The 13,517-nt window shown below is 38.1% G+C and overlaps 1 protein-coding gene across 1 annotated transcript in view; it reads left to right on the forward strand.

Moving 5' to 3' along the window:
• The window catches only part of LOC107602113 (delta and Notch-like epidermal growth factor-related receptor), a 26,876-nt gene extending 15,004 nt beyond the window's left edge, over positions 1-11,872 (forward strand). The window contains exons 7-13 of the mRNA XM_016294522.1: positions 1,843-1,956; positions 4,049-4,279; positions 5,753-5,875; positions 5,950-6,063; positions 6,846-6,977; positions 7,701-7,947; positions 10,060-11,872. Of these exons, the coding sequence (XP_016150008.1) occupies positions 1,843-1,956; positions 4,049-4,279; positions 5,753-5,875; positions 5,950-6,063; positions 6,846-6,977; positions 7,701-7,947; positions 10,060-10,171 (1,073 nt within the window). The 3' untranslated portion in view covers positions 10,172-11,872. The remainder of the gene's footprint in view (positions 1-1,842; positions 1,957-4,048; positions 4,280-5,752; positions 5,876-5,949; positions 6,064-6,845; positions 6,978-7,700; positions 7,948-10,059) is intronic.
• The last annotated feature ends 1,645 nt before the right edge of the window (positions 11,873-13,517 follow it).

The raw sequence follows: 13,517 nt of genomic DNA on the forward strand, positions 1-13,517 counted from the left end.
TTCAAACCTATTTAAATGTATTTTTTACTTAAAACATCAAGCTTTCACTGCCTATATATATATATATATTTATTTTATTTTTTTTCTAAAATGCTTTATGCATTTTTAATAGTTCTCTGTGGTGGTTATGTAAGTTTAAATTACAATATATATGAAAATTTGGCTTTTTAAAAGTTTTAAAAGTAAGATTGATAAATATTATATAAATGCCTATTATACTCCCAAGGGCTGTGTTTATTTTATTAATGAAAAAAATACAATAAAAACAGTAAGATTGTGAAATATTATTACAATTTTAAATAACTATTTTCTATTTGAATATATTGTAAAATGTGATTTATTCCTGTGATCAAAGCTGAATTTTCAGTATCATTACTCCAGTCTTCAGTGTCACATGATCCTTCAGAAATCATTCTAATATGATGATTTAATGCTCAAGAAACATTTATTGTTATTGTCAATGATGAAAACAGTTGTGATGCTTAACAGTTTTGTAGAAATCGTGATAATTTTTTTCATAAATTTTTATAACCAATACAGATGCCATATTATTTGCGTTTCTATGTCCTTCAACTGATATTCAGGACCTATATTTATTTAATGTTTTACTTCGTTTTATTTCATTTCATCTTCATATCACAAAAATAAAAACATGGCATGGCAGCTGCAACAATAATATTAACAACAGGCAAACTAAATTGACGAAGTTTAATGTTTTCAGATGAAGAACATAAACATAAATAAATGACAAGGGAGTCTGTCAGCTTTGCACAAATGTAATTACTCGCTTTTGATGACTAGAAAGATCAAAAGTACAGTATTTAGTGTTATTAGTTTTGCTGTAAAATTCCCTTTCCCTATTTAGTTCTACATAAACATCAAACATTTATATTAAAAACATTGAAATTTGTCGGTGGATTAAGGAAAACCGATTATCGGTCAATCTCTAATTTGTACGATGCATTATAAGTGAATATGTTTTTAAATTAAGATGTGTTATGTGTTTTTGTAAGGTTTAGTTTAAGGGATAAAAATATCTTTAGCTCAATATAAAAACAAAGTTCACATCAAAATCAAATGTGTGTGGGTGTATTAGACATTGACTGATATTGATATTTGACTGAGACCAAAGCCAATTATTTGACTGTTTATATGTCTGATAACTGATATGCAGAACTGATATACATTCAATGTTTTATTTTAACAATCATAAAAAAACTAAAGCAGCTAGTTCCTTGGAATAATTATACATTGTCAGAAGTTGCAAAGAAAATAGTAAATACGGTCCCTGTCAAATGACATTATTAATATTTTTGTTGCCGTCTAGAATAGGTTATAAAATACTTGCTGACAGTACTATTTTGAGTCTTTAAAGTGAATAGGGCATCGGTAGCAAATGATGAGCACATCTTTTCAAACGCTGTCAGTCACCCATATTTTTAAACACGTTTATTTATAATATTGGTGGATCTGATATCGCCAAACCGACATTCCATTAAGGAAAAGCTATTATCGGTTGCTAAAATCGATTATCGGTCAATCTCTAGTTTGTACGATGCATTAAAATTGAATGAGTTTTTAAATTAAGATTCGTATTTTTGTGAGATTTCGTTTTAGGGATAAAAATATCTTTAGCTCAATATAAAAACAAAGTTCCCGTTAAAATCAAATGTGTGCGGGTGTATTAGAGATTGACCGATATTGATATTTGATTACCATTAAGGAAAAGCTATTATCGGTCGCTAAAACCGATTATTGGTCAATCTCTAGTGTGTATGATGTATTAAAATTGTATGTGTTTTTAAATTCTGATATGTGATACAATCTGTGTGTGTGTTTTAGGTTTTGAGGGAGACCGTTGTCAGTCATTGGTCGATCACTGTGTTTCTGGACCCTGCAGGAACGGAGCCACTTGCTCCAGCAGCCTAGAAGGACCTCACTGCTATTGTGCTGAAGGTACTTATTAATAGCCTCCTCTCATGAAATCATGTCTGACACGATTAAATCTGTTGTGTGCTGGTCTCTATGTGTATGTTTGGAAGTGTATGTGTGTGTTAAGCTTGAATCGTCCTGATTCAAGCTCTATTTCTGTTCCTTCTCCTCTTGCTCTCTCTAAGTGTGTCAGAGAGTTGCTTTTTTAAACTCTCTTCCTTTCTTCCAATTAATCGTGAAGCACAGCCCAGCGCTGCCCTCTCTCTCAGGAGGACTGTACTTTCAGCACTAGCTCTCTCTCTAACCAGGGCGCACTCTCAGTCAGCAGATAGAACAGGGACACAACCACTTCTGCTCCCTAAAAAAGCACTAGAATCAGACAAGAAAATAAATTTGATAGAAGTCCTTTGAACTTTGGTGGCAGAAATGCACTGAAATATTAATCTTGTGGTGTGAACGGGCACCCTGCACCACCGTTTGAAACAAGGAATGCTGAAACAATAAGGAAAGTGGCACCATTAGCACATTTTTAATTAGTGTGGTGTAGCTCAGGGTACGGCTTTTAATATTTCAACAACCTCATGAGGCAGTTAATTGCTATTTTGGCATCTCAGGGCTAAAACATCCATTCAAACTCTAAAAGGTAATAGAAACGACCGCACACAGCAATGAAAGGCATCCGGCTGGAATCTAACCTTTAGTACCATTCAAAACATAGTTCAATCAACAAATGAAAATTCTTTCATTATTCTACATGTCGTTTTATATCTGTATGCTTTTATTTTTTAACTTTTACAAAGTCACTTTCCAGAGCCTTCACCCTTTCTTCTCCTCTCTGTTGAAATGAGCTACAAGCCTTCACTCCAGCTGCTGAAACATCACAATTTTCAAGAGGCAGATGAAGATATTCCTTATCCACCAGCAGTTAGCCACTCTACAACCCTAAGAGTGGGGGGTCCTATTCTTCCTCTTCTCTGCATTTCTCCTCTGCTCTACCGGCCTGTAGCTTTCTAATAAACATGGCATTGTATACTGTGAATGAAGCAAAATTGGTTATTCTCCTCCTGTAAATGTATTCTTTCAGTGGAACACAATTGGATGATTTTTTTCAAAGCAGTTTATCATACAATCACAGTTGGTAATATTCACATTTATGAATTGCCATAAATGCACTATAAAAGTAGTCCAAATTACTCATGCGCTATGCTCCAAGTTTTCTGAAGCCGTATTCGCTGCAAATATTCCACTTCGATGAAGCTCTCAGATGAAATATGGTACTACCAATTGTGTGATGTCTGATGTCTGATGTCTGTGAGGTTTGGTCATCCAAACTGACATTGATTTGAGCTTACATGTACATTTGACTTCAGAAAAATGAAATAGTACACAAGTTAAATGGACGACTGTTAAGGTGCTTTTTTGCTGGAGCTTCACAGTCGTGGTCACTATGACCTGGCATAGTTTTTGCAAAAAATAAGAGCATACAGGTTTGAAACAACAGGAGGATGAATAAATAATGACAGAATTTTTATTTTGGGGAGAACTATTCCTCTAATACTGGCAGTGAAGCACATTCATGTCGGCTCTGTCAGGCTGCGAGAGTTTCATTAAGATAATGCATGAAATTGATTCCGTAAGGGAAACTGTGGGCGGATCGGCGCACTGAGCTCTATTTCTCTGTGTGTGATTGACATTTATTGGGGGGATCATAGCCACCAAGCTTGTAATCTGCTGGTGCGTTCATGTTAGAGGAGACTACAAATCCACAAAAACAAACATACACTGTACTGTACATGTGTGCCTGCACACGCTTGAATGCAGAATTACATATGACATATGGTCTTTCTTTTTACTGACTTTTTAAACAAACTACTGATAAATTTGAACTTGAACCCACCCCTACAAGATACTGTCACATAAAATCTCATCTGTGTTCACGGGTTTTCTCATCTTTGAATAGTAGATGTTCTCTCACGTTCTTCATGGCTGTAATTTTCTATAGTGGTTATTGAGATTGAAGGCTACATGATTCAGATCGAATGAACTGCATCAGACTCAAACTAGTTTCTTTATGCAATACTGCACATCTTAGTCTCTTCCTCTTTCTCTCTGTTAGGGTATCAGGGTGCCAAGTGTGAGCAGAAGATTGATCCTTGTGCTTCTGGGCCCTGCCACAATAATGCCAGCTGCTCCCCACAGGGTGCCGGTTTGGGCTTCAGCTGCACCTGTCCTGCAGGTTTCACCGGACCTACCTGCGCCCAGCTAGTGGACTTCTGCGCCCTCAACCCATGCGCTCACGGCATCTGCCGCAGCATCGGCACTAGTTATAGGTGCCTGTGTGTACCAGGTGAGGATCTCGTTGGGTTCTGCTCATAGCTGTGCCTCTCCCTTACATTCCTTCCAAGACCGTCTGGTTGCCATGGCAACTGCCTCCTGTGTATTGCGTGCACAGACATCATTGTCTGTGAAGTGTGACTGCACCAGCTGTGCAGCCAGATCAGTCTATCACCCCGCTCTGACAAGAGGTGTCCGATGGGACCTAAACATTATCCGGGGGGATTGCAAGTAATGCTCAATGGGATTGCGCTATGAAGACGACACTTCTGACGACAAATGCCCGTTCCTGTGGGATTGCTGAGATTTGCACACTCAGTAAACACAAAATGGTCCTCAGCAAAACGAATGATCAAATGATTTAAGGGCAGCATTCTGGGCCTGGGTTTACGTAATTTTCAGTATCATCATAGTATACATGTACTGCACTAACCCTAACCAGCATGCGCGTGACATCAGCCAGCGTTTTCATGAAAATCACATTTTTGTAGATTACACCGGACGATAATTGTATTGTTTTAAAAAACTTGCACTTTAAAAACATTTTCCAAAGTTTGCATTTTCATGTGAATGACCGGCCAAAATGCATAAAAAGTTTGAACAACCCAAGACAATTTCATCAGTAATCGTAACTTCTAGAGAGAATTGCGTTTGCGAGAAATGCGGTATACTTTGGAATGCTCTGTGTTCAGTGTTTTTACTTTGATCTTTAGCATCACTATTATTATTGCTCTTACTTGGGGTTAGCGATTTAAACAGATCCTTTACTCCAATGTTTTCACATGCTAAATGAAAAAGAAATCTCATATTCTTACATTGAAGAAGGGAATGGAGCCATTTATGGAGAAAATCATAGATATTTGTTGGTGGGTTCTTTTGAGTTAAAACAGTAAATAATCATCTAGCAGCCACACTTAACACCCTAGCAGCTGCATAGCCACTCAAAACAAAGTAATATGTAAAATAATGTAGTGTTCATCATATGTGTGTGTGTGTGTGTGTGTGTGTGTGTGTGTGGTTTTTGTAAGGTTTAGTTTAAGGGATAAAAATAATCTGAGTATTATGTAATATGTAAAATAATGTAGTGTTCATCATATGTGTGTGTTTGTGTGTGTGTGTGTGTGTGTGTGTGTGTGTGTGGAAGAGCCAAGAAATGCTTAATGCAGACATTTTGCACCTCACATTACTATATGCTGTTACTTTACTTCGTCAAATATTTTCATGCATACATTTTACAATATAATATACACAGGACGATATCTATGGATCAATATACACAATACAGAAAAAAAAACTCTCATAGTCATCTGTGCCATCAGTTTGCTCCTGCTCACCTATTCCTGTAAACCCCAACTAAACACTGCTCTCTAGTGGCACTCTAGGAATATTTAAATTAAAATACAGCTTAAGCTCTATCAACCACATCTATGACATGCTGTTGGTTGCTATAGACAACAATTTTCTGTTTTTCTATCTATTCTCTTAGGTTATCATGGTCTTTACTGTGAGGAGGAGTATAATGAATGCTTGTCTGCTCCCTGTCAGAATTACGCCACATGCAGAGACCTGATCAATGCTTACGAGTGCATCTGTGCCCCACAGTTCACAGGTGCGTTTAATGCACTCAGAGTTAAAAATGTCAGTAAAAAAACTACGTGATTAATGTGTTGTGGGTTATTTCAGGAAAGCACTGTGAGATATATAAGGACCCCTGTCTGAGGCTCAGGTGCCAGAATGGAGGACGCTGTGACAGTGGAGAGAGAAACACATCCTGTGTGTGTCCTCCAGGATATATGGGTGAATATTGTGTTTGTTTATGTTTGTATGATATATTTGTGTCTTTGTCTGTGTTCGGAAAAACCACTACTACTAATATTGGGATTTTCAATCTATTAGAAGCCACAGACCTCTAAATATGATCATACTTGTGCAAGGGACAAGGATCTTAAAAGGCAGCTATATATTTTAATTTATACATTTTATATTGTGAAACAATTATATTGTGTAAAATATTATTTCGTAAATATTTCGTTTCTAATAATAAGTGCTAAGATACTTTTTACATGTAGTACTATACTGTTAGATGTAGTATTTGTTTGTTTGTTTATTTATTTACATGTTTTATTTATTTTTAATAAAAATATTTATAATAATCACATTTTTATTTTGTGTAATCTTATTGTTATTATTTAACTTTTTTTTTTAGTCTGTTGACCCCCTAGCAGCCCCCCAGTTGGAAAATCCCTAACCTAATACATTTGCCAGTGTAAGTGTGCAATATGGCACACTTCACAATATACCGTATTTCACAATGCATTGTGTTCAACTTGACTATCAATTTCAATTTCCACCGCTCTTGGATCAGACAGCCATTAAGACATTGGACTACACATGCAAAAAAAATAAATTTATTTATTTTTCAAGATAACTTGCTCTTGCATTGTTTTACATGTGTACTGCACAGTATGCAGCATCCAACAGGCTAGTATGCATTCCCAAACATAGCTATTGTGTATTTTGAGAGGAATAGTGATAGTAGGTCTGTAGTCTGTCTCAAACACTTTTTTGTCTCTTTGTAGGCGACAACTGTGAGGTTGACGTCAACGAGTGTGAGAGTAACCCCTGTCACCATGGCGGCACCTGCATTGACCAATCAAACGGCTACACCTGTCACTGCCCTCCCGGCTGGGTCGGCGGAAGCTGTGAGATCCGTGAGTTTACGCCGACCTTCTGACCTACAAACACTACACAGTTATTGCAAGGGGTGAAGGGAAATGCTTCAGGAATGATTTATTTATAATTCTTTTATTTATAACAAAAACACAAATATGATTTAAAATTGTCCATGGGGGCAGCGACTTAAAGGGACGTGGTGTTCTTGCTCTGCTTGAGGCAGTTCAGATATTTTTCCATGACGACTTAGGCCTCAAGGACAGCGTTATGTATGCACAGGGGTAGAGAGCGGATCCTCTGAGGAGTGACGTGCTCCTGCCTTTTATGGCAGCTGTGACTCGGCACCATTAGCGTCCTGTGAACCTCCTCACGCTCCGCCAGCTCACATCATTGTGGGACGACTGTGACGTGCGAGGAGGCGGAGCCATGTGACTCTCTGAAATAACTTGCCATTCAGAGATTCTCAGGAATATCCCACTGTGTTTATGGGTGTGTATATGTCCTTGCTAGCTGTCTCTCAGTCTGTGGCTGTTATTAAAGCATTTCATCAGATTGCTAGCATTTCATTCTAGACTGCTGTTGTAAATGTAAGGAACTACATTGTTCACCCAGAACCCCCTAGCAACTATCCAGAACACCCTAGCAACTTTATAACAGACGTCCTTAGCAACCACATAGCATAGTGGCATGTTTTTTCTCAGGAAGACACCGAATAACACTTTCTTGTCTCTCTTTCTTCATCCTTCTCATCTTTCTTTCAGATCTGCAGTGGAAGATGGCTCAGCCGGTCGACTCGCTGACCAACATGCCTCGTCACTCTCTGTACATAATCATCGGCGCTCTGTGTGTGGCTTTCGTCTTGATGCTCATCATCCTCATCGTTGGCATCTGTCGCATCAGCCGCATCGAGTACCAGGGCTCGTCCCGTCATGCCTACCAGGAGTTTTACAACTGCCGCAGTATTGACAGCGATTTCAGCAATGCTATCGCCTCCATTCGTCACGCGAGGTAATATATTGTTTTATATTACTTTTTCAAAATGTTTTCATCTGTGAAACACAAAAGAAGCTGTTTTAAAGAATGTTCAGGCTGCTCTTTCCATTACAACTTAATGAATGAGAAAATGAGACTGTTTCTTTGTAGGGCTGCAAAAATTAAGCTTTAGCGTTAGTTCTGGCAGGTCACGTGAGTCAAGCTTGCATCAGCTGATTCTCAGCTGATCACATCTACCTATAGGAATACGACACCTATCGCGGCATTCCTATATAAGCTGTATTCAGTATTATTCAGCAGCTTTTCAGCTTGCTTCGGAGCAAATTAAGCATCGCTGCTCGCAAATCAAACTGTTGCAGCGTGTTTCAGAACATCTGAAATCCACATCTAAGATAAGTGAATGCTGTTTTAATCCATATCGCTGTGTATATTACCTGGCCTGCTAATTGAAAAAAGCATATTTGCAGCAGCATTTACGCATCTGTGTTCATACAGCTGGAGCAACACGTAGTATAGAGCATGTAATCGCTCTGAGGACACGCCGATAGTTAAGGCCATGAGAACCATCATTTTGACAATAGTGGTCCTGACAGAAAAATATTATTTTTTATAATCGATTAATCGAACAATTAGTAGAGCGATTAATCGACTAATCGATTATTTCACAGATTAATCAGTAGGCTTTGATTGATTATTCAGCTTTTGCAAGTCATTTAAATATTAAGTTATACATATTCTATACATATTTATATACATATAGAGCTGCTTTATAGCAGAAAATAAAGTTGTAATTCTAACTGAAAGCGACATGTTTAAAGGCAAGGTAGGTGATTTGGTTCAAAAACATTTTTTGTTTTGCTGGTTGAAAGTCTCTTCACATTCCAACAGCAATCAAGTTAAGTGGTCTAAATGTATTTATATCATCAGTGGAAGGCGTGTTCGTCCAATCATATCCCTCAGTCCGAGGACTAAGATACGCAGTCCTACTTGCCTGTCAATAAACCTCTGCGCACTCTTTTCGTGCAGAGATGATACTTCAGCGCGTTCCATTACGCTATTGCAGCCCGAGCGAGAATGGAAGGCGTTATTAGTGTAATATTATGCACTTTATACTCTAAAGTTTTCTCACCGGTGAATGAGACATGAGCTAATCTGACAGCGTTGCATTCAACCCTCCACCAATGCCGTCGCTCATCGTGTCGCTGGTTAGCCTCTGCGCGTTCGTGTGCTTTGGAGAGTGATTATGCAGGGAGGGTGGGATCTTATGCTTTCAAAGCTGGCATGCTATTGCTAGCCTCTCCGAAATCACCCGCCCTACCTTTAATACTGTAAAGCTGCTTGCTTTAAAGCAATCTATTGCACAAAGAGTTATATAAATAAATGTGATGTGACTTGACTGGAGTGCCGATTGCAGAACTTGTGCAAACATCCACATCGCTATGATCAAATGCTTTCTTAAAGGTGCTGTATGTAGGATTGACACCCGAGTGGTTGAACTAGGTATTGCAGTCTAAATTCAAAATATTGGAGAGGGGTTTTTTTTCACCCGGCCCCTCCTCCTCAGACTTGACGCACACGCAGGTTGCCAGATTGACGACGCCAACAGGAACGAGCGCACTTGACGATGAATGAAATGAAATACGCTGTGTTTTCCGCCAACTGACAACCCGGGGTCCCGAAAAGCAATTGGGTAAACTGGCAGTGGGCGGGTTTCACAAACCAAAACAGAGACCGACATTCCGGCCCGGAACGCACATTTTCAAAGGAGAATAACTGACTGTAGCATTGTTTTTCAGATAAACAAGTGTTAACTTAGCATGTTTCTTAAATATCTGCAAACATATTATGGTATTTTAATGCTTTAGTAGAGTCAAAAACTTACATACAGCACCTTTAACGTTTCATTTGTACTTATCATAAGCGTGTCGCCTTCTGTTGGATTGTAGCCGGGAGGGCTGAATTACAGTCTTGCGCTACAGCGCCACGCTGGTCAAACCGTGTTATTACAGGCCTTTACATTAGGTCAACAAAAGAAAACAAAAAAAAAATTATCAACAAATGTTATTGTTGATGTTATCGATAATATCGACTTAATGTTTCAGTCCTATTCCTTTGTGTGTGTTACAGGTTTGGGAAGAAATCCAGACCAGCAATGTATGATGCGACTCCCATCAGTTATGAAGATTACAGCCCTGATGACAAGCCTCTAGTCGCACTCATTAAAACGAAAGATTTGTGAGGCAATACATCTGCACACACACACACACACTGCAAACACACAGTCACTATTCCAGCCTTTAAAATGAGTCAATCCGTGCAGTATTTATTTCCAGAGAATAGGTTTCAAAAATGAATCAAACCTTTAAAAAAACTTTTGAAATTGATATATTTTATCATTGCAAACCATGAAGCTTTAAATTCACGTCAGGCACTAGGAGTGCTGCACAGAATTAGTTTAATAGAATAATCCCAAACAAATGTGCTTTGTTTGCAGCCGCAAATATTTCGTGGAATGTGAGTAGACGAATAAAAAGCTATGTTGCAAAATGTGTGTGAGGGGGGCGTTTAACCGAACCCCCCCCCACCCTCTAGACTCTGAATACAAATTTGATAGCAGCAGTCCAAGCAAAAGCTGTAGAATTAGAGTAATAGAGCTCATAGCACAGTTAAACTGTAACTTTATACAGAAGAATTAAAAGATAAGATGATGTAGGTTGCCTTACTGGTGCATGGATAGGATCAATGGTTCGGCATTACTCTGTAACCTTATGTACATTGTTGTTTGCTGTTTATTTCTTCTTGTTCATTGTGGTCTCTTTTGTGTCATATACTTGGTGTTAGCAAAGTCTTAAGATACCACTGTCCATGTGAAGGCAGCACAACAAAGTGCTTTTAAGAGTAATATTTGGTGGTGTCGTTTCACTAAGTAAAAAAAACTCCTGATCTATATTTCATAGTGTTTTTTGGAACGTAACTTGAAAAGACTTCTCTGTTCCAGTACACCTGCAAAGCTCCCTAATGTGCGGTCACATTTACTGCTGCTAGACAAAAATTCACAGGCGAAATCCACTCGTTTCAATAGGAATCTGTACGATCTGGAGTTTCACATGAGGGTAAAAAGTTTCCCATTCAGATTTCGCTTGTGTTCAAGTTGGTCATGTGAATTCGCTGCATTTGAAAGCGGCTTCTGTGTGAACTGTTTTTGCCCTGCAAAATCTCACCAAAATTTTACAAATGTGGCTACAGATTACCATAGAGAGTTAAAGTCCACATGAAATAAAAATGTTAGCGCACATGGCTAGTAAATAATATTTATAAATAATATTTATTTTGTTAGCGCACATGGCTAGTCTTGAGGTGAACAATTAATCCTCAAGTTAATCCACAAATTTTTTTTATAATAATTCAGAAAAACCTAAAAAGAATTAGAAAATACATCAAAACCAATGAGTCTGTAAAACAACATACAGTAAAACGATAAAAACTATCAAGAACTTGCTCATAAATAACGTCAAAATATAATCTGTCAACGTCAAAATATAAACAGACATGCACACGTTTAATAAACTGTACACTATTAAAGGTGTTCTTACACAGAGTGAAAAAAATCACTGTGCCTTTTGGGTTTTGACCTTTACTTGATAAAGAACACAGTTTATGGGGCCTTACATGTTTACATGGCCTTACATGTTGTCAGATTGTTAAGCATAATCATAAGATTGTGAACGTAATGCATGAGAGCCATGGAAAGTTCAAGAACTGAAAATGTTGCCTGTGTAATGGAAGAAAATAAGGTGGGCAAGTAGGAAACTTTTAATCTGCACAGAATGTTTATTGGCATCGAAACTGACTTAAAAATAGCCTCCAAGAATAAGATTACTGTACCTTCCCCATTAGTATCTACCGAGACATTAGTGAGCTCATGGTAAGAGTATTGGAACAAAAGAAGTGTCTCTGCCAGGTCCTGGAGTCTGGTTAAGACCGGTGTATTTCTGACATGAGCTTCTGGTGTTCCTGCATTGGGTTCCAGCTCTCTCTCGCTCTCTTTCTCTTCATTTGCATCTGGCTGGATTGGTACTCATATAATATTTTCATTCTTTCCATTACCCATCTCCCTTTCTCTCTTATCTTCCATGTCTGCTCCTACTTATACTCATTGTACTATATATGGTTATCCTCTTGCTTAGTATAGATAGGTAGACGTTGCCCACTGTAGCTGATCTGAGACCAGTTTTGATGCCTTTTAATGGCTGAATAAAAGGAATAGTTTGCCTAAAAATGAATTTACCTCATGTTGCTCCAAACCCATATTTTATTTCTGTGAAACACAAAAGGAATTATTTTGCAGAATGTCCAAGCTGCTCTTTTTTCATGCAATGAAAGTACTGTAAAAACAAACAAAAAAAAGCACCATAAGAGTAGTCCATATGACACATGCACTATATTAAAGGTATTCTGAAACCATATGATCAAACTGTATGATGAGCAGAGTGAAATACAAGATGTAGCTTTCAGATCTCATTCATGTTTGTAAGTATCAAAACATTGCGCCTCAAGAAGCATTGTGCCACATTTGGTTTGGTTTGAATGATATCTAATACAATTGATTCAGGTTTCTTATGGCTGATCTCGCTGTTTGAATATGTTGAATTGAGGGTGAATGAGATTTGGGAGACTTTTTTTTTACTGTGTTTTGTCCATTTCGGAGCTTAACCCAGGTATATCACAGCTTGGACATTCTCCAAATATCCTGTTTTAGAGTTCTACAGAAGATCGGAAATTAACAGCATGAGAGCTAGTAAAGATTGGATCTTCATCTTTAGATGAATGAGCACTTTAAGGCTGTGGGTATTGCAAACTGGTCTAGGATCAGTACTAAAGGGAAGCTTCTAACCCAAGCACTGTTTTTGTTAGATAAAGATAACACCAATTTGGTTATATATGTGGAATGATGTATTAATAAAAGTTAAAGTGAAATCCTAAAGCCTGTTTTAATGCTTGGATGTTTAACATATCATAAACGAGACAAGATACAATGAACCTTAAAAATACAAATCCTGATGGATGTTTCTAGTAATGAAAGTGATTAGTACATGTTGTAGATATTTAATTGTAGATAAGGAAGCACTACATGGAACTTCATATCACTGGGAACAAGACGTTTTGGAAGATGCCGCACACATCAGACATGTTTTCTTTAACCCAAAGAACAGATGGTAAGTCTCATACACACACAAACACGCTTTATCTCTCCAAGCAGTGCAAACTCATAACCACTTTCCCTGTAGTGCACGAAGCAAACTTGGCATTTGTAAAAGCATTCAGTGTTGTAATCGTGTCTCATGTCTCAAGATGAGAAACACACACTCAGATGCAGACGGTAAGAGAGAGGATGTGTTTTCCACAGCCGGAATGCCTTTGACTGTCTGCGCATGGAATGTCCCCCAGCTGGTCATGCCCTTATATGGAGTTCAAACGATGTCCTAGACCCTTCAGTGAGCTTGTGTGGGCTCCAGATGTTCTGAAAGTAAACATCTGTAAGAATGGTGTACTATGATGATGCTCTGGCCACTCAGAAATCCCCC

The sequence above is a fragment of the Sinocyclocheilus grahami genome, unplaced genomic scaffold (genome assembly GCF_001515645.1).
Source record: "Sinocyclocheilus grahami isolate Dianchi unplaced genomic scaffold, SAMN03320097.WGS_v1.1 scaffold319.1, whole genome shotgun sequence".
Classification (NCBI taxonomy): Eukaryota; Metazoa; Chordata; class Actinopteri; order Cypriniformes; family Cyprinidae; genus Sinocyclocheilus; species Sinocyclocheilus grahami.